Source organism: Enhydra lutris, unplaced genomic scaffold, assembly GCF_002288905.1.
Source record: "Enhydra lutris kenyoni isolate GAN:26980312 unplaced genomic scaffold, ASM228890v2 scaffoldscaffold55, whole genome shotgun sequence".
In the NCBI taxonomy this organism is placed as follows: Eukaryota; Metazoa; Chordata; class Mammalia; order Carnivora; family Mustelidae; genus Enhydra; species Enhydra lutris.
This window is the reverse complement of record NW_019154139.1, coordinates 7,792,216-7,818,040: the sequence shown is the minus strand read 5'-3', so window position 1 is coordinate 7,818,040 and position 25,825 is coordinate 7,792,216. Positions and strand designations below refer to the sequence as shown.

Below are 25,825 nucleotides of genomic sequence, written 5' to 3'. Positions count from 1 at the left end.
TCTGGGAAGCATTTTATTTTTTGAAGTGTCCCAAGTCACTTAGAGCCAAATTTGGTAAATAGATAGCTGATCAAGTTGGAAGGTACTAATTTTAGGCAAAATACGTATGGTTGTAAAATTATAGTCTGATTTTCTTATATGGGTTATAAACCATTTCTGAAGTCTATTTCTAAAAGAGAATTCCAAAATTGTTTCCAATGATCATGGAATTTATTGGACTTGTTTCCTGCAAAGACTCCTTTGAAAGAATGTACTCATTTGAATATGCAAGTTCTAATATGTTTGAATTGTTTTCATTGCTTTATGCAAGTATTCTCTATTTTACAGAGATAATTACTCAGCTGAATTCATAGAACTTTTTATGTCTTCAAACTCTTCATAAATGTAGGACACAGAACCATTTTCTTTTTAGCTTTATTTTTTTAATTAGTTGCTAGCTGTCTTATTCAACATTGTGAATTTCATCAACCCAGTATGCTAAATAAAACCTTACACCAAGTGTATTTCTCAAAAGTATTTCTCATTCACCATTTTTAAAGATTTTATTTATTTATTTGACACAGAGAGAGATCACAAGTAGGCAGAGAGACAGTCAGAAAGAGAGGAGGAAGCAGGCTCCCCGCTGAGCAGAGAGCCCGATGTGGGCCTCGATCCCAGGACCCCAGGACCATGACCCGAGCTGAAGGCAGAGGCCCCAACCCACTGAGCCACCCAGGCGCCCTCATTCACCATTTTTAATGTTAGTAGTTTACTAGATTAGTAGGCAGAGGAAAAGATTCATGAAATGATATTAATTTAAAAGTATAAAAACCAAAAAAAGTTGGGCTCTGATTTCATATACTAAGAACAGGTAGTAGAAGTGGTTTTACTGTTTTAAAAGTACAGTTAAATTTCTATTAATAAGATTAGCATTTGACCTGTAATATATACTTAAAACCATTTTTATTTTAAAATGAAAATATTCAGGAGGTTGTGTCATTAGTATGTAACCAATCAAAATTTTTAGGATTTTCCCCCTCTTCTATCCCAAATACTTTATATAAAACATACAACCCTTCAGACTTCAGTTGTTGGGAATGGTGCTGTTAGGCCACATCAGGAAAAAAGGAAAGGATGAATGGAGACCTGGTGTAAGTGATTCTCAACGTGAGTCCTCACATCTTATATCTCAGGCCCATATAGACCAGTTCCTTGGGTCTCTAGAATTAGGAGAATGTGGTTGTTAAATGGGAATATATGACAGATGGGAAAGGCAAGGCTTCTAGTTAAGTGTGGGTTAGCATACATTATCCACTAGAGTGTTTGCATAGCCATGTAATATTGCTTCTAAATGAGATGAGAACCTCCTTTCACTAACACTGAGATTGCAAAGAAAGAGAATACTTTTAACCAGGAGGTCAAGATCTGTGTATTTTTTTTCTGTCCTCTTACGTTCAGTTATTCACTAGTGCCTCTAGCTCAGTTGTGGAGTTCTTTAAATTTTAATAAATAATGAATGAAATCAAAGCTGGAGAAAAGGCTTTAGCCCTATCTACCATCTTTATAAGGAACTCTGAAGTTTGGGGGCAGAAAAGCTGTATATTTGATGTCAGAATATCTTGCCCTTTGCAGGGAATTAGCCTTTCCAATGATACATAATCACCCTTCAGTTGCTTCAGTCCTGAGAGAGTTTTTGCTAAACACTTGAAAGTTATATGTCACAGGTTTTGTAATTTTCACTCTTGTTCATGACCATTGGTATTTCTTGTTGCTGTTAGTTTTATTTTAAATATTTTTTTTGCTGCTCATTTTAAGATGAGACAAATATGGTCTGGTATGACTGGATGAGGCCCTCTCACGCACAGCTTCACTCTGACTACATGCAGCATCTGACTGAGGTCAAAGCCAGGAGCAAGAATAAGGTTCGAGCTGTCCAGCAGCTGGTACAGCGCCTCCGGCTGATCAAATCTCCTGCAGAAATTGAGAGAATGCAGATTGCTGGGAAGCTAACATCACAGGTATGGTTCCTATTGAAAAAGTTTTTCCAAATTAAAAAATCTAAGTTCTTATGTTTTGGTGGGTACTTTGAGGTGCCCAGTGCAGGAATCTTATAGTAGATGAGCATCTACTTTCTTCTTTAATGTTTAATGAACATGTCTAGAGACTTGCTCAGTACCTCACGAGGCAAGATTAATCTGCCTTCTTGTATCTTTCACCCATGATCTTAGTTGTTTCTCCTTAGAACAACATAAATTAAGTCATTGTATTTCCTTTCCTTATAATAACTACAGTAATAGTGACAGTTAAACACAGTTTGATTGCTAAGGAAGACCTGGGACCCAAAATGACAGTGCTTGCAAAGCTAAAATACAATTTATTATAGGAAAGGGGTATAGTACAGCAACAGCATTAAAGTAAGAATACCTGTCATAGTCAGTGGCTGTCTCACAGAAGGGTCCAGAGAAGCCAGGGGCAGGCTCCTGTTGTCGTGCAGGTCTTCAGTAAGGGTTGGGCAGAATGCATTTTCCTCTCATGGATAAGAAACCACAGATGTACACACAGAACACCTTGGAACCAGGGAACCTGAAATGGAATCTCAACTAGGGATTTTTGTGGTTTTGGTCATATTGGCCTATTCCTGCTGTACAATAGCAAAGCCCTTCAGAGAGCCCAAAGAGAGACCAAGTACAAACCATTAATCTCACTGTTATCAGTATTCAGAAGCTGGTACAAACTGCCCCCAAATTCCTTGTAACACTTTTCATTAATTGTGGTGAAATATATATAACATAACATTTGCACTTTATCCATTTTTAAGTGTACAGTTCAGTGACATCCTTGTCATGCCATCACCCCTACAATATATCTCCAGAACTTTTTTATGATTCCATGTTGAAACTCTCTACCCATTAGACAATAACTTCCCATTTTTCCTTCCCTCTAGCCTCTGGTGACAACCGTATTATTTTCTGAGTCTATAATTTGACTACTTTACACGCCTCATATAAGTGGAGTCATACAATATTTGTTCATTTATTTCTGATTTATTTCATCAAGCAAAATATTTCCAGTATTTAACCATGCTGTGGTATATATCAGAAATTCCCTTCTTTTTTTTTTATTTTATTTTATTTTTTTTTTTAAGATTTTATTTGTTTATTTGACAGAGAGAGACACAGCGAGAGAGGGAACACAGGCAGGGGAAGTGAGAGAGGGAGAAAGCAGCCTCCCCACTGAGCAGGGAGCCTGATGCGGGGCTCTATCCCAGGACCCTGAGATCATGACCCGAGCTGAAGGCAGATGCTTAACAACTGAGCCACCCAGGCACCTCTGAATTTCCCTTCTTTTTAAGACTGAATAATACGTCATTTTATGTATATGCAGCATTTTATTTATCTGTTCCTGTGTTGATGGACATTTGGGTTTTTTCTGTCTTTAGGAATTGTGAATAATTCTGCTATGCACATTCTGCTTTTCAAACCCCTACTTTCATTTCTTTTGCATATACACCCAGAAGTAGATCTAATAGATGAAATGGTCATTCTGTGTTCAGTATTGTGAGGAACCACCATACTAGATTTCCTAGTACCTGTACCATTTTAGATTCCCATTGGCAATGGACAGGGTTCCAATTTTTCATATCCATGCCAACACTTGTTTTCTATTTTTTGATAATAGCCATTCTAGTGTATGAAAGAGTATCTGACTGTGGTTTTGATTTGCATTTTCCTAACGGTTAGTGATGTTGAGCATCTTTTCATGTGTTTGTTGCCATCACAATACTTTTAATGAGTGTATTTCATGCTATGTCTCTACCAGAGTCAGTGCCATGCAGGAATTTAGCAAAACAACTCAAGTTCATTTCAGGAATTAACCCACAGTAATATCTACACCCAACGTGGAACTTGAACTCACAACCCTGAGACCAGGCCCCTCATGCTCTACTGACTGAGCCAGGCGGGCGTCCCTATGATCTACTGTAGGAGGCACTCTAGTCCTGTTTAAAATTTGTCCAGTACTGGGGCATGATCTCATATCCCTGATAATAGGACCTGAGCTGAAATCAAGACTTGGTTGCTTAACCAACTGACCCACCCCGGCGCCCCTTCGTAGGTCTTTTTCAGCAGTATGTCTTTCCTCATTAAAAACAAATATGCCAGGGCACCTGGGTGGCTCAGTTGATTAAGCATCTGCTTCCGGCTCCGGTCATGATCCCGGGGTCCTGGAATTGAGCCCCGTGTCAGGCTCCCTGCTCAGCAGGAGCCTACTTCTCCCTCTCTCTCTGCCCATGCCCCACTCATGCTCACTCTCTCAAATAAATAAAATCTTTAAAACATAACAATAATAGCAAATATGCCTGGGTGGCACAGCCCATTCAGCATTTGACTCTTCGTTTCAGCTAGGGTCCTGATCTCATGGGTTTTTGGATCAAGTTCTGTGCTCCACGGAGAGTCTGCTTGAGGGATTCTTTCCCTCTGCTGCCCTTCCCCTCCCCCCCCCCCCCCCCCCCCCCCCCCCCCCCCCCCGGGCCCCCTGCCGTTTCCACAAAAAAACAAAAAAAAAAAAAAAAAACCAACAACAAAAAAACCTGCCTGACCAGATACTCCTAAGCAGCTTTTTATTTAAAGATTTTATTTATTTGACAGACAGAGATCACAAGTAGGCAGAGAGAGAGGAGGAAGCAGGCTCTTTGCTGAGCAGAGAGCCCGATGTGGGGCTCAATCCCAGGACCCCAGGGAGGCAGAGGCTTTAACCCACTGAGCCACCCAGGCACCCCTCCTAAGCAGCTTCTAATTCCACTAATGCTCTCATATTTCAAATGGGCCAACAGCAGCCATGTTGTCATTGAGTACTAACTGCCTTTATACAATTAGGAAATACATTTGGTACTTCAAAAATGTTAATTCCCCCAGGCTTAGATCATATGAATAGTAATCACTCCTAATAGTGGTTTGAGTGTTTCATAGCACTTCCCATAACCAAACAAATTTCATAGTTCTCAGGAATGTGGGCCCACCAAGTTATACCTACTTCTTACCCTTTATCAGTGATCCAGGTGTCCCCATTGTTCCTTGCCCTTTTGCCTGTTTACCAAAGATAACAGGGCAAATAGCTATTTTTATACATAATATTTTGGCAAAAGGGATATGCATTAGATAACATTCTATCACCATATTCTGGTATGTTTTTATTTATTAAGATTTTATTTATTTGAGAGAGAGCATGAGCCATGGTGGGGTGTTGGGAGAGGGAGAAAGAGACAGGAGGCCCCACTCAGGGCCCGATCTCAGGACTCTGAGATCATGACCAGAGCCAAAGACAGAGGCTTCACCAACTGAGCCACCCACGCACCACTCTGGCATCTTTTTTAAACCATCATCATTATTAGTGCCACATGATGTTCTTTTAGATTAATAGGCAATGTTTTTCAAATTCAGCCCACTAAACATTTTACAACACAGGTTGATTCCCAGCACAGCTCCTCTATAATAGATCCGTCCTGTGAAATGAGAATGAAAAAGCATTTGCATTGTTGACAGAGCTCCCATTTATTTCTTCATCTGTTTTGAGGATATATGTCACCCTGGGAAGTGTATTTGTTAGGATAGTTATTGTTCAGCTCAAAAAGAGCCAAAAAGGCTCTTCAGAAAAGGAGACTCTGTCAGAGTCCTTTGCCCCAACAGGCTTCTAAATCAAAGCTAAGAGAAAATACTACTTTCTTGCTTTAAGCATCTCTTTAGGCACCAAAATTATGTTAGATTTTCCCTTTCGTGGCACTCATTTATTGGCTCCCTTCCCCTCAGCAACAATCTGGCCTTTCTTCGTTCTTTCATCACTAATTTTAACCCACACCTTTCCCCCTGAAGTAGAATTTTCTGGTTAGTCCATTTCTAGTAGTAGAGGGGACAGATTGGATAAGTACAGAAAAATGGGATTGTACCATTGGCAACTAATGCAGTTTTTTTTTTGAGCTTCAGTGGAGCCCAGTGGTCTGTGTCATTGTTTTGTGCATTGCTGCCTGACTTGAGTTCCTCCACGTCCCATTCCTTTCATGGACATTCATTGCCATTTCAAGAGAACTTACTAGGCCATCAATTTATTGATTGCAGTTACCTTCAAACCCTGGCATTGGGTTTCTTTGGTAAGTATCGTTATGGCCTGCTTTGATTTGCCCTCAGAATTTAAATAGAGGGGTACCTGGGCAGTTCAGTCAGTTAAGCTTCTGCCTTCGGCTCAGGTCATGATCCCAGGATCCTGGGATCAAGTCCCACATCGGTCTCCCTGATCAGGGGAAAGTCTACTTCTCCCTCTGCCCCCTCCCCACCCCACTCATGTACTCTCTCTGTCTCACTTTCACCCACTTTCTTGCAAATAAATAAAATCTTAACAACAACAAAAATTTTTTTTCATAGAGATTTCCAGAGAGCAGCACCCTCCCACGTGGGGCTCTTTTACTCTCCAGTTATTTATGGCCCATTTGTTAGACCAATCGCAAGGCAATTGGCAACAGCCTAGGATCAGTATTTGCCCAAATAGCAGGACTTTTATTTTTATCTAGTTCTATCACAGGTAAGAACACAGCATATAATTCAGCTCAGTGGACTGACTTGTTATTACCCTCTTCCGTGAGGATTTTACCTTCTGCTGGACTCAGAGCACCTGCTTTCTGTACAGAATTACTCTCAATTCTGAAACTACCATCTGTGAACCAGACCAATTACCTGGCATCCTTGGTCAGTGGATGAAACAAGAGAAGGAAAAGAAGGCTCATAGGAAAGGAAAGGAAAAAAGGCTCATAAATGTGAGTCTGTCCTGCCCCCCAGTATCATGCTTTGTATAGTGCATTTCCATTTCATGATAAAACTTTTTTGGGCATCGCCCTTCTTACTGTAATGTTTTCCTGACATCAGCAGTGATATGATATGTATTTCAGGTCTTAATTTGCTCTTAAAAGTCTTTTTGTTATTGGGGCAAACTCAGCAAATGTCCCAAAATAAATGAGCAATTGTCTTTCAAAAGACATAGAGTGGAAAGCAACATCAAAATGCCTTACTATCAAAGCCAAGGGTCATCTTGGAGTAGTGATTATGGCTTTTGCTGGAAATTCCAGTTGGGATGAGTGCAGTGGCCGACATTTCCTGATATCATTTCAGTGTGAGGATCATATGGTCCTAGCATAATAGCTTAAGCCGTAGCCTTCTGCAGTTCTAAGAAGGCTTTTTTTGTTAAGGGCCCTAATCAAATAAGGCCTTTTTCATTGTGATTTTATGAATTGGGGCCAACAACATCCCTAAGTGCAGTATGGTTTCTCTAAAAACCAAATAGGCGGGGCGCCTGGGTGGCTCAGTGGGTTAAAGCCTCTGCCTTTGGCTCGGGTCATGATTCCAGGGTCCTGGGATCAAGCCCCGCATCGGGCTCCCTGCTCAGCAGGGAGCCTGCTTCCTCTTCTCTCTCTGCCTGCCTCTCTGCCTACTTGTGATCTCTGTCAAATAAATAAATAAAATCTTAAAAAATAAATAAGTAAATAATTAAAAAAAAAAAAAACCCAAAGAGGCGCAGTAGGTGTTGTTGAACCTCTTTGATGTGAGGGTCAGGAACTGATAACACTTTATTCCTAGTGGTCTGTGATCTGTCACAGATTGCTCCAACCCATGTAATCTCCCCAAATTCCATAGTCTTTGTGCAGCCCTATATTTCTAGCAAGGTTAGTCAGTCAGTTATATGGTTTATGACCTTAGGAAAGTCGCTTTTAACTTGATCTGGAGTTTCAGGTGAAAATAATAATTCTGGGGTGCCTGGGTGGCTCAGTCAATTAAGCCTCTGACTCTTGATCTCAGCCCAGGTCTTAATCTCCTGGGCGTGAATTCAGCCCCCACACTGGGCTCCACATTTGGCATGGAGCGTATTTTAAAAACTAAATAAAATAAAAGGGAAAATAAAAAGAAATTAATAGTACCATCAATATATTGTATTGTCCAGCTAAATTAGATCTCAGTCCTGCCTCATCAGATTGTGACAATATTCAGAAGAGTTAATAATTTTGAGGTAATACTGTATGTTGTAAACCAGTCACATGAATGCAAATTGTTGTTGGCTCTCCCTGGTAATTGTTAACGAGAAAATGGCATTAGCCAGATCAATAGAGAATACCGGTCACCTTTAGCTTGTATGAGTTGAATGGTCCAGACTGTACTGGAGACAGCTGAGGCTCTAAAGGGTGTGGCTTTATGGAGCCTCCTATAGTCCACTGTTCATAACCTGATTCATCAGTCTTCCTCATTGGCCACACTGGCCTATTTCAGTTAGTTTATGGACACTAATATACTTGTATCTGACATTTCTTTATTTAGGATAGTAATTTCTTACTGCCTTCAAAGTATCCATTAATGTTTCAAATTTACTAGTTGAATTGGCCTAGGTTAATTTTAAAGGCTCCCAGGTTGCATGTCTGATGAATGCTAGATGAAGGGAGGATCCAAGTTATTCCTTTTTTCTTATTACCCAGTACGGGGAGGAGTTTTTACTCAAACATTATATTCGTGTCAATTATACAGTCAGGGAGACATCACAGTACCCTCTTTTTCAATCATACATTCCAGCTTTTAAAAAAAAAATTATTCTTTTTTAAAGATTTTTATTTATTTGACAGAGAGCAAGAGAGCACAAGCAAGGCAGAGCAACAGAGAGAGAGGGAGGAGCAGGCTCCCCACTGAGCAGGGAGCCCGATGTGGGGCTTGATCCCAGGACCCTGAGCCCAAGCAGTCGTTTAACCAACTGAGCCACCCAAGCACCCCATACATTCCAGCTTTCAAACAGACTTTAATTTTTATTCTTTTCACAGTAGCATCCCTAGATTGCCTTGAGTTAATTCTGTCATCCCTAAGGGGTTCATTTGCAGCCCCAGGCTAGTGCTGCATAATGTGTTCCATATTCAGTAGATCTAAAAGAGTTTCTTCTCTACTTCCAGCCATTCAATCACCCATTTGTTAAAATGTCTTGAGTTCCTTGCCAGAGATGACCTGGCATGATATGAAGCAGAGCAATCTTCTTTTTCCATTATTATCTTTATATTAAAAGCCAGTATTTTTACATCTGATGATAGTGGCTCGTTGGAATGTTTTTCTTTCTAAAATTCCTCTAAACTCCGATAAATTGAGTGTGTCTGCCTTGGGATTTTTATACCCTGGGAAGTTTGAGGCAGTTGCCTTTTCTCTGCCTTACTGTAAAATTATCAAAGCCTGGCACTCTTCAGTTTCTGCCTTTTTATTTCATTTTCAATTAAACATAAAAAACTGAATTGTTTCAGGATCTGAATTGTTGCCCCTTTCTTACTTTCTTTCCATTTGCTGTTTTTTTTTAAGTGTACAACTCTGTGGTATTAAGTACATTCGCACTGTTGTGCAACCAGCACCATTATCTATTTCCAGAACTTTTTCATCGTCCCACATAGAAACTCTGTAACCATTAGACAATAACTCCCATTTCCCCTCCCTCCAGCCTCTAGTAACCTCAAGCCTACTGTGAACTTGCCTAGTAGAATCATACAACATTTATCAGTTTTTTCTTATGTTGCCTATGCTTTTGGTCTTATATCAGAAAAAAATTATTGCCAAACCTAGGTCATGACGCTTTCCCCCTATGTTTTCCTCTAAGAGTTTTATAGTTTTAGCTCTTATGTTTTGGTCTTTGATCCATTTTTTTAGTTAATTTTTGTATGTGTTTCTTAGCAGAAACATATGGGTAAATCTTCATGACCTTGGATTTGGCAGTGGATTCTTAGATATGGCACCCAAAGCAGTAGTAACAACAACAAAAATAGATAAATTGGACTTCATCAAAATTAAAAACTTTTGTGCATCAAAAGACATTATCAGGGGAGTAAAAAGATAACTTATAAACAAGAGAAATATTTGTAAGTCTATATTTGATAACATTCGAATATCCAGAATACATAAAGGACTTATACTCAACAACAAAAAAGACAAGGGCCCAATTTTATTTCTTTCCATGTCCTCTTTCTTACTGGATTTTATTTCTCCTGTGAAGTGCTAAACTCATTATCTTTTTATTATCTGTAGGAGGAAGTTGAGATTAAAGATCTGAAACTGTCTTTTTACATCCTCCTGGGGTCCAACAACAAAGTCATATATGAAATCCTTTATTACAGTGTCAGTCATAACCTAAGTAAGGAGCTTCCCATCAGGGTGTTCATTTCCTTCATCAGATAACCAGGGCAGTACTATTCTACATCCACAGCCTCCATGCAGCTTCAGGAGGCAGTGGCCATTGATATAACAAGGGAGAGGCAGGGCAATTGCCCTTCTATACTGGACCCCTCCCTTAATCCATTCTAGTAATCTAGGGATTGTCCTGTGAACCACAGTGAGCCCTAAAATTTCCCTACTCTCATTAGTGTTTAAAGCCAGAGATACTGCTCCCCGATAAAAAATTCTCAGGAGCCATTTTTTAAAAGAATTAATCAAATTGTTGTATATAAAACTGCAAAATGGCTTATTTCCTTCACTGAATAATCCTTTTCATGATATTTTGTCCTCCATCATCAGTTTCCCTGCTTGAATTAGTTGCAATGTGTCTCACAGCTGATTTATCTAAAAAAAAAAAAAAAAAAAGAAAAGAAAGGAAGAAAGAAAGAAAGAAAAAAGAAAAAACAATTTTTTTTAAGTGGCCTGGGTTCCTTTGGTTGGAGCTCCACCTGCCGGCCACAAAGGTGAAACTCTTCTGCAGAGTCAGCTTGCTTTCAGCAAAGCAGCAAACACCACTGAGTTTTTAATGGAACTGCCATTGATTTGCTTTTCCCTTCCAGTCTATTTTGCTAATTGCTAAAATTCGGGTTTTGTTATTTCCTGATTCTACTGATGTCAAAGCCAGTGCTCATTCAAACCAGGGATGGCTTGGCAGTTACCCAAGCTCATAGTAGCATTTTCATCCTCTTTATCAGAATCATTCTTTTCCTTTCAAAAATAATGCTTTAATGTGTATTTAATTAAGAATAATTCAAAAAAAAAAAAAAAAGAATAATTCAGATAGAGGCACCTGGGTGGCTCAGTGGGTTAAAGCCTCTGCCTTCGGCTCGGGTCATGATCCTGGGATCCTGGGATCGAGCCCCGCATCGGGCTCTGCTCAGCAGGGAGCCTGCTTCCTCTTCTCTCTCTGTCTGCCTCTCTGCCTACTTGTGATCTCTGTCAAATAAATAAATAAAATCTTTGAAAAAAAAAGGATAATTCAGATATGCTAGAACAACTGGATATCTACATGCAAAAGAATGATGTTGGATCCCTACCTCACACCATATGGAAAAAATTCACTCAAAATGGCTCAAAGACCTAAACTTAAGAGCTTAGCAGAAACATAGAGGTGAATCTTCATGACCTTGAATTTGGCAATGGCTTCTTAGATATGACACCAAAATAAGCAACACAAGAAAAACAGATAAATTCAACTTCATTAAAATTAAAAACTGTGCATCAATTAAGCAACACTATCAAAAAAGTGAAAAGAAAGTCTATAGAATAGGAGAAAATATTTGCAAGCAATATATACAATAAAGGTCTATCTAGTATCCAGAATAGGTAAAGAACTCCTGCAACTCAAAAACAAAAAGGCAACCCAGTTTTTAAAATGGTGGTAGAGGGGGGTGCCTGGGTGGCTCATTTGGTTAAGCCACTCTCTTCAGCTCAGGTCATGATCCCAGAGTCCTGTGTTTGAGTCCCATATCAGGGTTCCCCTGCTCTGCAGGGAGCCTGCTTCTCCCTCTCCCTGCCGCTCCCCCTCTTTGTGCTCTCTCTTCCTCTCTCTCTGTCAAATAAAATCTTGTAAAAAAAAAATCGGTAGAGGGGGTGCCTTGATGGCTGTCAGTTAAGTGTCTGCCTTCAGCTCAGGTCATGATCCTGGGGTCCTGGGATTGAGCCCCAAGTCAGGCTCCCTGGTGATTGGGGAGCCTGCTTCTCCCTCTCCCTCTGTCTCTCCCCACCAGTCGTGCTCACTCTCTCTCCCCACACCAAATAACTAATAAATAAATAATCTTTTTTAAAAATGGGCAAAGGACTTAAATAGGCATTTCCCCAAAGAAGATACACAGATGACCAATAAGCACATGAAGAGATGCTTTATATCATTTACTGTTAGGAAAATGAGAATCAAAACCAAAATGGGATACCACTTCATACCCAGTAAGATGACTACAATTTAAAAGCAAAAGACACAGGAGGGGAAGAAGTTGGTGGAATAGGAGAACCCTAAGTTCACTTCATCCCACAAATAAAACTAGATAACTGTCAAATCATCCTAAGTTTCCCAGAAATTGATCTGAAGACTGGCAGGACAAACTTTACAACTAAAAGTAGGGAAGAAGCCACATGAAAGTAGGGAAGAAGTGCAGAAGCATGGCTTGGGAAATAATCGGATTGTGGCCACTGTGGTGGGGAGGGAGCCTCAGTCCCAGTGAAGGGCAAAGACGCAAACTAGCACACAAGGGAGCACATGGGGAAAACAAATCCCCATAAGAGTTGGCTTGGAAAGCAGGATGGCCCAAATTTTAGGAGTTCTTGGAACCAGCAGGGCTTAAAGCCTGGAGCTTGAAAGGTTAGCATACTTGGCTCTGGAAGAGCTCAGAGGACATTAGAGCTGTTCTTGGAGAGAAGGCAGAGCAAATAGCCTGCGGACATACAGCATGGAAAGAGCTATCTGAAGAGCATCTGGGGCACACACTGTAAGTGAGGGGGTTGGTTGCTCATCTCAGAGCATGTCCCAGAGAGGCAGCAGTCATGGAGAGATCCCTGTGGGAATAAAGGAACTGGCAGGTTCCGTTTCTCTCCTCCACCCTTCAGCATAAGTACAGGGCCACCTATGAGAATCAGCACAGCATCAGCACTTGCTACCCACCTTGCTTACACCAAGCCCCACCTCCAGTGCTCTAATGGAACTACCCTTCCCACTCACACTCCCTCAGTCCCAGCTCATGGGGCACCCTCCCCCAGAAGACTGACCCAAACCCCTGCCAACACCGTGTCTCCCAGCCTGGGAGTTTTATAAGGCCTTGGTTCCAGTGGCAGCAGCAACAGGTCTCATTTCACAAGCAAACCAGAACTTACCTCGTTGAAATCCACCACATTCAGGCCAGGGACCAGACACTGCTCACAACAGGCAGAGGGAGGCCCTGAAGACAACTGGCCTAAAGGATAAAGCAGCCAGGACACAACAACAGGGTGCAAGCACCACACATTGGAGTTACTCCCAGAAGCACCAGGCCCTGCAACACTGCATTACAGGGCAATACAGGTCGTCGTCTTCATAAAACCATGACCCTCAAGAACAGGAGCTGTACCTGACTGTCCTAACATACAGAAACAGGTACAGAGACTTAGACAAAATGATATGGCAGAGGAATTTGCCCCAAATGAAGGAACAGGACAAGGCCATGGCCAGGGAGCTATAAACAAAACAGATATAACTAACATGCCTGATGGAGAATTTAAAGCAATGAACATAAGGTTACTTACTTGAGAAAAGAATAGAGTGCATCACCCAGAGATAAGGAATAATATAGCAGAGATAAAGGGCTCAGTAAACAAAATGAGAAACCTGCTTGATGGAATGAACAGCAGGCCGGAAGAAACAGAAATCTGAACCTGGAAGATAAAGTAATGGAAAGTAATCAAGATAAACAAAAGGGAGAAAAAAAGAATTATGCAAAATGAGAATAGACTTACGGAACTCAGTGACTCCATCAAACATAACAACATTCATGTTATAGGAGTCCCAGAAAAAAAGAGAGAAAAAGGGACAGAATTTATTTGAAGAAATAATAGGTGAAAACTTCCCTAATATAGGAAAAGAAACCTCCAGATCCAGGAGGCACAGAAAGTCACCAACAAAACCAACAAAAGCAGATCCATACAAAGACATATTAAAATTAAAATGGCAAAATACAGAGGCACCTGGCTGGCTCAGTTGGTACAGCTTGTGGCTCTTGATCTCAGGGTCATGAGTTAGAGCCTAACATTGGGTATGGAGATTGCTTATAAGTAAACTTTAAGTAATAAAAGAATGAATGAATGAATGGCAAAATACAATAAGAAAAATAGGGACGCCTGAGTGATTCAGTGGGTTAAGCATCTGCCTTCAGCTTGGTTCATGGTCCCAGGGTCCTGAGATCAAGTCCCACATCAGGCTCCTTGCTCAGTGCAGAGCCTTCTTCTCCCTCTGCCCCTCCCCACACTCTCTCTTTGACAAATAAATAAATAAAAGTCTTTTTTTCTTTTAAGACTTTATTTATTTATCTGGCAGAGAGAGATCACAAGTAGGCAGAGAGGCAGACAGAGAGAGAGAGAGGGAAGCAGGCTCCCTGCTGAGCAGAGAGCCTGATGCGGAACTCGATCCCTGGATCCTGAGATCATGACCTGAGCCGAAGGCAGAGGCTTAACCCATTGAGCCACCCAGGTGCCCAGTAAGTAGAAATCTTTAAAAAAAAAAAAAAGAAAGAAAGAAAGAAAGAAAAGAAAAAAAAATGCTAAAAGCAGTAAGACAAAGGAAGACAGTTACATATAAAGGAAACCCCATAAAGCTGTCAGATTTTTCAGCAGAAACTTCCAAGCCAGAAAGGAGTGGCATGATACATTCAAAGTGCTGAATAGGAAAAACCTGCAGCCAAGAATACGCTTATCTAGCAAAGCTAACTTCAAGATAGAAGGAAAGATAAAAGAGCTTCCCATACAAACATAAAACAAGCTGAAGGAGTTCATGACCACTAGACCAGTCCTGCAAGAAATATTAAAGGGGACTCTGAGTGGAAAGGAAAGACCAAAAATGACGATATGAAGATAGGAAACACAAAAGTAGTAAGAATAAATATATCTGTTAAAAATCATCCAAGCAGGACACCTGGGTGGCTCAGTTCGTTAAGCAGCTGCCTTTGGCTCAGGTCATGCCAGGGTCCTGGGATTGAGTCCTACATCAGACTCCTTGCTCAGTGGGGAGCCTGCTTCTCCCTCTGCTTGCTCTGCCTACTGCCCCGCCGCTTGTGCGCTCTCTCTCTCTCTCTGACAAATAAATAAAATCTTTTTTTTTTAAATCAGCCAAGGAACTCACAAAATAAAAAGATGTCAAATATGATACCATATATCTAAAATGTCGGGAGGAGAGGAGTAAAGAATGGATTCAAACTTAAACAACCATCAACTTAATATAGACTGCTATATGAGAAGATGTTATATACAAACCTAATGGTAAGTACAAATTAGAAACCATTAATAAATATGCAGGGAGTAAAGAGAAAGAAATCCAGATATATCACTAAGGAAAACCAGCAAACCATGAAAGAGAAAAAGATAAAGGATCAGAGAAAATCTTCAGAAACAACCACAAAGCAAGTAATAAAATGGCAATTAATCTACCAATAATTACTTTGAATGTAAATGGACTAAACACTCCAATCAAAAGACATAGGGTGGGACGCCTGGGTGGCTCAGTTGGTTAAGCAGCTGCCTTCGGCTCAGGTCATGATCCCAGTGTCCTGGGATCGAGTCCCACATCGGGCTCCTTGCTCATCAGGGAGCCTGCTTCTCCCTCTGCCTCTGCCTGCCATTCTGTCTGCCTGTGCTTGCTCTCTCTCCCTCTCTCTCTCTCTGACAAATAAATAAATAAAATCTTTAAAAAAAAAAAAAAAAAAGACAGGGTGACAAAATGGGTAAAAACATAAGACCCATCTATGTTTACAGTCTATAGGAGACCATCTGTAGTCTACAGAGACTCATTTTAGACCTAAGGACACCTGCATATTGGAAGTGAGGGATGGAGAAACATTAATCATGCAAATGGTTGTAAAAAGAAAGCTGGAGTAGAGGTGCCTGGGTGGCTCAGTCGCTAAATATCTGCCGTAAGCTCAGGTCATGATCCCATTGTCCTGGGATTGAGCCCTGGGTGGGGCTCCCTGCTCATCGAGCAGCCTGCTTCTGTCTCTCTCAAATAAATAAATAAAATCTTTTTTTAAAAAAAGCCAGAGTAGCAATACTTATATCAGACAAAATAGGCTTTAAAACAAAGACTATAACAAGATACAAACAAATACACTATAATGAAAGGGACAATTTTAAATAATTATGCACCCAACATGGGAGCACCCAAATACATAAAACAATTAATAACAAACATAAAAGAATTAATAATAATACAGTAAGAGTAGGGAACTTTAACACCCCACTTACATCAATGGAAAGATCATCTAAACAGAATATCAACAAGGAAACTGGCTTTGAATGACATCCTGGACCAGATGGATTCAACAGTTATATTCAGAATATTCCATCCTAAGAAGAATACACATTATTTTCAAGTGCACATGGAATATTCTCCAGAATAGATCACATATAAGGTCACAAAACAAGTTCCAAAAGATTGAACTTATACCATGCATGTTTTCTGACCACAACACTGTGAAGCCAGAATTCAACCACAGGAAAAAATCTGGAAAGACCACGAATTCATAGAGGTTAAGTAACATGCTACTAAACAATGAATGGGTCAGCCAAGAAATAGAAGAAATAAAAAAGCACATGGAAACAAATGAAAATGAAAGCAAACATTTTGAAACCTTTGAGATGCAGCCAAAGCAGTCCTAACAGGGACGCTTTTAGCAATATAGGCCTACCTCAAGAAGCAAGAAAAAAAAAATCTCAAACAACCTAGCCTTACTCCTAAGGGAACTAGAAGAAAAAAAAAGAAAGCCTAAACCTAGCAGAAAGAAGGAAATAATGAAGATTAGAGTAGAAAATAAATGATACAGAATCTAAAACAGGGTGCCTGGGTGGCTCAGTGGGTTAAGCCACTGCCTTCAGCTCAGGTCTTATCCCAGGATCCTGGGATCGAGTCCCGCATCGGACTCTCTGCTCTGGCAGGGAGCCTGCTTCCCCCTCTCTCTCTCTGCCTGCCTCTCTGCCTACTTGTACTCTCTGTCTGTCAAGTAAATAAATAAAATCTTTTTAAAAAAACCTAAAACAAAAGAACAAATCAAAACCAAGAGCTGACCCTTTGAAAAAAACCAATAAAATTGATAAACCTGTAGCCGGATTCCTCAAGAAAAAGAAAGGACCCGGATAAATCACAAATGAAAGAGGAGAAATAACAAACATTACAGAAATACAGATGTAAGAAAATACTATCAAAAGCTATATGCCGGGGCACCTGGGTGGCTCAGTGGGTTAAAGCCTCTGCCTTCGGCTCAGGTCATGATCCCAGGGTCCTGGGATCGAGCCCCGCATCGGGCTCTCTGCTCAGCAGAGAGTCTGCTTCCTCCTATCTCTCTCTGCCTGCTTCTCTGCCTACTTGTGATCTCTGTCAAATAAATAAATAAAATCTTTAAAAAAAAAAAAAAGCTATATGCCAACAAATCTGACAAGTAGAAGAAATGAATAAATTCCTAGAAACATATAACCTACCAAAACTAAAACAGGAAGAAATAGAAAATTTGAACAGACCCATTACCAGCAAAGAAATTGAATCAGTACTCAAAAAACTCCCAACAAACAAAAGTTCAGGACCCCATGGCTTCCCAGGCGAATTCTACCAAGCATTTAAAAAAGAATTAATGCCTACTCTCCCCAAACTATTCCAGAAAATAGAAAAGGAAGGAAAACTTCCACATTCATGCCATGAGGCCAGCATTACCCTGATACCAAAACCAGATAAAGACCCCACAATAGAAGATAACTACAGGTCAATATCTTTGATGAACATAGATGCAAATATCCTCAACAAAGTACTAGCAAACTGAAGGAAGCAATATATTAAAAAAAAAAATCATTCACCATGATCAAGTGAGGTTTGTTTTCCTGGGTTGCAAGGGTGGGTCAGTATTTGCAAATCAGTCAGCATGATACATCACATCAGCAGGAGAAAGGATAAGAACCATATGATCATTTCAGTAGATGCAGAAAAAGCATTTGACAAAGTACAATACCGATCCATGACAAAACCCTTAACAAAGTAAATTTAGAGGGAACATACCTTAACATAATAAAGGCTATATGTGAAAAACCCACAGCCAGCATCATTTTCAGTGGGAAGAAACAGCCTTTTCCCCAAGGTCAGGAAGAAGACATGGATGTCCCCACTCACCACTTTTACTCAACATAGTACTGGAAGTCATAGCCACAGCAGTCGGACAAAAAAAGCAATAAAAGGTATCCAAATTGGTAAGGAAGAAGTAAAACTTTTACTATTTGCAGATGACGTGATAATATATAGAGAAAACCCGAAAAACCACTAAAAAACTGCAGGAGCTGATAAACGAATTCAGTGAAGTTGCAGGATACAAAATCAGTCTACAGAAATCTGCTGCATTTCTATACACCCAATAATGAAACAGCAGAAAAGAGATTAAGGAAACAATCCCACTTACAATTAGGAATAAACCTAACCAAAGAGGTGAAAGACCTGTACTCTGAAAACTATAAAACACTGATGAAAGAAGTCGAAGACAACACAAAGAACTGGAAAGACTTTCCATGCTCATGGATTGGAAGAACAAATAGTGTTAAAATACTTTATCTGCCCAAAGCAATCTACACGTTTAACACAACCCGTATCACAATACCAAGAGCATTTTTCACAGAACTAGAACAAACAATCCTAAAATTTGTATGGAACCACAAAAGACCCCAAATAAAGCAATTTTGAAAAAGCAAAGCTAGAGGCATCACAGTTCTGGACTGCTCGTTATTTCAAAGCTGTAGTCATCAAAACAGTATTGTACTGGCACAAAAATAGACTCATAGATCAATGGAATAGAATAGAGAGCTCAGAAATAAACCCATGCTTATATGGTTAATTAATCTTGACAAAAGCAAGAAAGAATATTGAATGGGGAAAAGACAGTCTCTTCAATAAAATCCTGCTGGGAAAACTAAACAACATGCAAAAGAATGAAACTGGACCGATTCCTTATGCCATACACAAAAATAAACTCAAAATACATTAAAGACCTAAATACAAGGCCTGAAACCATAAAAATCCTTTAAGAGAGCACAAGCAGTAATTTCTCTGAGATCGGCTATAGCATCTCTTTTCTAAATAGGGTCCCTGTGGGGCATGTGGGTGGCTCAGTCAGCTAAGCATCCAGCTTTTACTTTGGCTAGGGTCATGATCTCAGGGTCATGAGATCAAGCTCCATGTCGGGCTCCCCACTGGGCATGGAGCCTGCTTAGATTCTCTCCCTCTGCTTCCCCCCACCACTGCATCACTCATACACATGTACGCACACTCTCTCTCTCTAAAAAAAGAAAAAAAAGGTCCCCTAAGGCAAAGGAAACAAAAGCAAAAATAAACTATTGGGACTACATCAAAATAAAAAGCTACCGCACAGTGAAGGAAACAATCAACAAAACTAAAAGGCAGCCTACAGAATGGGAGAAGGTATTTGCAAATGACATATTATAACTATCCAAAAATATATCCAAAATATATAAAGAACTTACACAATTCAACACCCAAAAAAACAATAATCTGATTTTTTTTTTTTTCGGTCAGAGAGAGAAAGCACAGGCAGGCAGAGTGGCAGGCAGAGGGAGAAGCAGGCTCCCTGCCGAGCAAGGAGCCCCGTGGGACTTGATCCCAGGACGCTGGGATCATGACCTGAGCCGAAGGCAGCCGCTTAACCAACTGAGCCACCCAGGTGTCCCGATATAATCTGATTTTGAAAAGGGCAGAGGACATTTCTACAAGGAAAACATGCAGATGGCAAAAGGCAGATGAAAAGACGCTCATCATCACTTATTATCAGGGAAATGCAAGTCAAAGCATGGTGAGATACCATCTTACACCTGTCAGAATGGCTAAAATCTAAAATCAAGAAACAAGTATTGGCGAGGATGTGGAGAAAAAGGAACCCTCTTGCACTGTTGGTAGGAATAAAAACTGGTGCAGCCACTATGGAAAACAGTAGTTTCCTCAAAAAGTTAAAAATAGAGGGATGCCTGGGTGGCTCAGTTGGTTAACCCTTTGCCTTTGGCTCAGGCCATGATCCCAGGGTCATGGGATTGAGTCCCGCATCGGGCTCCTTGCTCCGAGGGAAGCCTGCTTCTCTCTCTGCCTCTGCCTGCCACTCTTCTTGTTTGTGCGTGCTCGCTCGCTCTCTTTCTGAAAAATAAATAAATAAATAATCTTAAAAAAAAAAAAAAAGTTAAAAATAGAACTGCCCTGTGATCTAGTAATTGCACTACTGGGTATTTACCCAACAAATACAAAAACACTAATTCAAAGGGATATGTGCACCTCTGTGTTTATAGCCACATTATTTACAATAGCCAAGATATGGAAGCAGCCCAAGTGCCCATCAATTAATTAATAAGGAAGAGTCAGATGGATGGATGGATAGGTAGATAGATAAAATGGAATATTAACCTTTATTTTTTTTAAAGATTTTATTTATTTGACAGACAGAGATCACAAGTAGGCAGAGAGGCAGGCAGAGAGAGAGGAGGAAGCAGGCTCCCCACTCAGCAGAGAACCCTATTCGGGGCTCACTCCCAGGACCCCGGGATCATGACCTGAGCCGAAGGCAGAGGCTTTAACCCACTGAGCCACCCAGGCGCCCCAAATATTAACCTTTAAAGTGAAATCTTGCCATATGGATGGAGAGGGTGTAATGCTAAGTGAAAGAAAGATAACATGAGTTCACCCATATGCAGAATTTAAGAAACAAAGCAAATGATCAAAGGGAACAAAAGAGACAAACCAAGAAACAGACTCTCAACTACAGAGAACTATAGAAAACAACGTGGTTACCAGAAGTCAGGTGGGTAGGGGGTTGAGTGAAATAGGTGATTAAGGAGTGCAGTAGTGATGAGCACTGGGTGATTAAAAATGTAAAAATAAATTTAAAAAATTAAAATACATGCAAACGGAAAATAGCAAGTGTTGGTAGGCAAGTGAGAAAGTTGGAACCTTTTTACATTACCAGTGCAATTGTGAAATGGTTCAGCCACTGTGGAAATAGCTTGGAGGTTTCTGAAAAACTTAAACATAGATTTATCATGTGACCTAACAACTCTGCTCCTAGGTGTATACCCAGAAGAATTAAAAACAGGTACTCTAATATTTGTTCACAGAAGCAGTGGTCACAATAGCCAGAAGTTGCAAATAACTCATCCATCAGTGGATGAACGCATATATAAGGGGTTGGTGTGTATGTGTGCACGCACAAAATTTCTGTGCTATTTAGTAAAGTTTTGAAAGGAAATTAATAAAAAGACAAAGGGTGCAGCAAAGAGAAGAAAAATCCCTCTTTTGAGTGAGCCTCAGTGGAGATACCACACTTTGTCCTTTTTTTTTTTTAGCTTCATGCTAAAAATGTAGCACTGACAAATTGTCAATATTCTTGTGTGTGTGTATGTAACTAAGTATCCTTTAACTTCCTTTGTAATTGCTAATTCATTCAGCAGATATTTATTATTTACTATAGTGCTGGATACTTCCTAGGTTCTAGAGACACAGTGGTGAGCAAGACAGGCTTGCCATGTGTCCCTGTCCTCATTGTACATTCTAGTTGAGGAGAGACAGTAAATAAACATGCTGTATAGTCAGCTAAAATTAAATGCTCTGAAGAAAAAGGAAGCAGTGGAAAGGGATGAAGTGTGGTCGAGGTGCTGAGTGAGATAGGGCAGTCAGGAAAGCCTCTCTGAGGAGGAAACATTTGAGCAAGGATCAGAATGGGAGCAGGAGCAAGTCGCAGCTGTCTCCATGGCCAGCCCACTTGTTTCCCTCTGTTGGGCTTTATGGTGATGTCATTGCCTTGTATTTGGAGAAATGTTACCAGAAACATTCCTTCCCATGTTGCCTTCACTCTTAGAACACAACAACTTGAGAGAATCGAGTGGTAGAATCATATAATCCTGTCCTTGTGCAGCTGATTTATTTTTATCCCACAGATGTGGGAAATAGAGCTGACAGTTTCCCTTTTCACACTGGCTGCTAGAAAACTCAGATAAATTTGCGGCCCATCCATAGTTACCATAGTAATCGTGAAGGTCATTATGGTTTGCATTATTAGTTTTTTGAGTTCCATTCTTTTTAAGGCTTGCTTTTCTTTAACTCTGCCATGAGTTGTATTTTGTGTGTCTATCAGATCTAATAAAAATCTTTTTTTGGATTAGGGTACAGTGGTGAATTATAGACATGTACGTTCATAAAAAAAGGAAACAAACACACATGTGGAATGGCTATCACAGAGAAATTAAGGATTTATACTCTAGGTCACTGATTCTGAACATGGGGCAGTTATGTCCTTCAAGGGATATCTGGCAGTATCTGATTAGCACAGTGGGGAAGTGCTGCTGGCACCCAACAAAGAGTTATGTAGTCCAAAATGTCGACAGTGCTGAGGTTGGGAAACCTACTATAGACTGGACTGTTCAGTCTGTAATTCCATACATTTCTGGGCTACTTCATTACATAAATGACAAATGTGTAACTGTGTAGCTTATTCTGGCATACCACTATATGTTCTGATTATTGAGTTGCCCTTCCACTAAATGTTGTCAGTCAAATAGTCCTGAAAGCAATAGTTTCCTCTTCAGAAATCTATATTATCATACACACAAAGTCACAACTTCAGGTCAACAAAATTGGGGAGAAGGATGCTTTTCATTTGAGCTCCAGTATTTTGAATGTTTGAGTAAACAACCTATTTAAAATGAGACTGTTCATCCTCCATTCTGTTTACAGGCTTTCATAGAGACCATGTTTGCCAGTAAAGCTCCTGTGGAGGAAGGCTTTCTTTATGCCAAGGTGAGCTTTAAAAGACTGGAAAGGTTTTATTGGAGGTGAAAATAGTAAATAAAGTAATTTCATTGATTTGCAGATGGCATCTAGTTGGCTTTTATGTAAGTGACCAGGGTATCAGTGGAGAGGATTTGGTTCTTAAAGGTCACTGATAATTTATTTAGATATGTCTAAAATACACAGAGCTACAATTAAATGAAGAAAATTGCAAAGCAGAACAGACGAAGAAGCAAAGACTTAAGTCAAATGTGAGCGGAGAATACTGTTCAAGTAAATGCAAAGGACAAGAATTGGAGTAGTACTGGAAAGAGCAGCCGCTTCTTGCCACTCTCTGGCTTTGTCCTTGGACAAAGTAAAAGCAGTAGAATTTACCGTTTGCCTAGCATCCTTTTTCACTTTTCCAGCACATGTAGGTTGGTAGCTGTTTAAAAAGTTGAAATTAGTGGGGCGCCTGGGTGGCTCAGTGGTTAAGCCTCTGCCTTCGGCTCAGGTCATGATCCTAGGGTCCTGGGATCGAGCCCCACATCGGGCTCTCTGCTCGGCAGGGAGCCTGCTTCCTCCTCTCTCTCTGCCTGCCTCTCTGCCTACTTGTGATCTCTGTCTGTCAAATAAATAAATTAAAAAAAAAATCTTAAAAAAAAAAAAAAGTTGAAATTAGTAATGCAGAGCTGTCGTTAAAACCAGAAGCTGTATTCCAGCGTTTACCTAAATAAGAATAAAAAATGGGAGTGTTACTCGACTGTATCTCTGTACTCAGCCGTGATCGTAGGTTTTCTGTGTTCTCTTCTGGACTTAATTTGAAAATCACAGGAAATTTGGAGCACTCAGAGGAACAGAACAGACTTAATAATAGGGTCAAATAACAGGATGGGGGGGAAAATAAAAAATAGAGTGGAATTGCAGTATAAGAAGTTCGGTTAGATTTGATGACTCGTTCTCCAGTAATGATGGAAAAGAAGGACTTGAATGGAGAGATGGGCTGTTTGTTGGAGGGAGCCTGGGCTGGCACAGTCCTGAGGAAATCCTGTCTTCTGTCACGCTTGGCTCTTGTTTTTCAGTTTGAATTTGAATGCCGGGCCCGTGGTGCAGACATCTTGGCCTACCCGCCCGTGGTCGCTGGAGGTAATCGGTCAAACACTTTGCATTATGTGAAGAATAATCAGCTCATCAAGGTACACGAAATGCCCTTCAGTGCCACTTCCTCTGGTGCCACTTCTAAAGCACTTTATTGTTTATAAAATGATTTTACAGACATTATCTCATTTGATTCTCGTATTAGCACTCTGAGATAGGAGCAGTTACTAACATGCCTGTTCAACAGATGAGGAAAATAAACTTAAAAAATTAGGCAACTCGTTATGGCAGAGCTGAGAATTCTACTGTAAAGCCTCTGCTTTTTTTTTTTCTGCTTATAATTTTTAATAACATTCCTCCTCAAAGGACTTGGGCAACAGTGGGTCATGCATATTTTGGGAGTAGACAAATTTTTAATAGTGCCTTATTAGCTGTGAGGAAGCTGATCTTTTATAGTTCCCCCCCCCAAGTGACTATACACGTAGAGAATTGTATATGCCTTTATTTCTTTTCTTTTTTTTTTATTTGACAGAGCATGTACAAGTAGGGGGAACAGCAGACTCCCCACTGAGCAGAGAGCCCTATGTGGGACTCAATCCCAGGACCCTGGGATTATGACCCAAACTGAAGGCAGCCGCTCAACAAACTGAGCCACCCAGGTGCCCTGTATATGCTTTATTAAGTCCACTTTTTTTTTTTTTTTTTTTTAAAGATGTGGGAAGGGGTTTTGTCATCCTGGAGCCCAGTGCAGCACTTAAACTCATGACGCTGAGATCAAGAGTCAGATGCTTAACCAACTGAGCCACCTGGGCACTCCCAAATCCACTTTTATTTTTTTATTTTTTATTTTTTTTTAGTTTTTGGGTTTTTTTTTTTTAAGATTTTATTTATTTATTTGGCAGAGAGAGAAAGCACAAGAGGCAAAGCAGTAGACAGAGGGAGAGGGAAAAGCAGACATCCTGCCAAGCAGAGAGCCCAATGTGGGGCTCGATCCCAGGACCCTAGGTTCATGACCTGAGCTAACCGACTGAGCCCCCCAGGCGCCCCCGAAGTCCACTTTTATTTATCTGTTTTAATTTTCAGTAATTTCAGGAAAATAAATATAGCAAATACATAAATTACACAGTGTATTTTTTAAATGAATACCCATGAACTGATCACTTAGCCCAAGAAGAGAACACTACCAATTCTATGCATCTACTTATGTGTCTTTATGCTTTGCTATCCTATTGCCTCCCTCCCAGAGGTAACTGTTTATCCTAAATTTTTGTCTTCCCTCGATTTTTTGAAGTGGCTGTATCAACGTATATATGATTCCCCAAATAATATTATTTAGCTCTGCCTGTTTGTGAACTACATAAAACTATATATACTGCTATAAATAGTTTTTTGGAACTTTTTTTAATTCATAAGTGTGAGAAGATAATACAATGTGTTTTCCCAAGTATTTGTATCTGTTTGTACTCCTACCAGTGGTGTGTAATTCTCTTGACTACATCCTCTCTATCCCCTAATGTTATCAGACTTATTAATTTCTGCCATTCTAATTGGTATAAAACAGTATCATTGTGGTCTTAATTTCTGTTACCTTAATTATCAGTGAAATTAAGCATCTTTTTTATCTTTAGCACTACTAGTTTCACCTTGCTAATGTGTTGTTTAGGATGTTCTGATTTGTTTTCTTGAGTGAGATTGGCTTGTTTTTCTCATATTGTCTTTTTCTGATTTTCATATCAAGTCCAAACTAAGTTCATAAAATGAGTAGTTTCTTTTCTTAATATTGTGAAATGATTTGAGTTTTTTTTGAAAATTGGATGGAATAAACCTGTACAACTATTTGGGCCTAATATTTTCCTTTGTAAACCTTTTTTTTAACTACTCATTCAATTTCTTTAATATCCTAAAGCTTTCTCTTTCTGGGACGCCTGGGTGGCTCAGTTGGTTAAGCAGCTGCCTTCGGCTCAGGTCATGATCCCAG

General features: G+C 40.1%; 1 protein-coding gene across 4 annotated transcripts in view; it reads left to right on the top strand.

Moving 5' to 3' along the window:
• LOC111157443 (X-prolyl aminopeptidase 3) overlaps positions 1 to 25,825 on the top strand; it is a 79,757-nt gene that overhangs the window by 30,942 nt on the left and 22,990 nt on the right. For all 4 annotated transcript variants that reach the window (XM_022518841.1, XM_022518840.1, XM_022518842.1 and 1 more), the window contains 3 exons: positions 1,795 to 1,997; positions 22,717 to 22,779; positions 23,832 to 23,945. In XM_022518841.1, the coding sequence (XP_022374549.1) occupies positions 1,795 to 1,997; positions 22,717 to 22,779; positions 23,832 to 23,945 (380 nt within the window). The remainder of the gene's footprint in view (positions 1 to 1,794; positions 1,998 to 22,716; positions 22,780 to 23,831; positions 23,946 to 25,825) is intronic.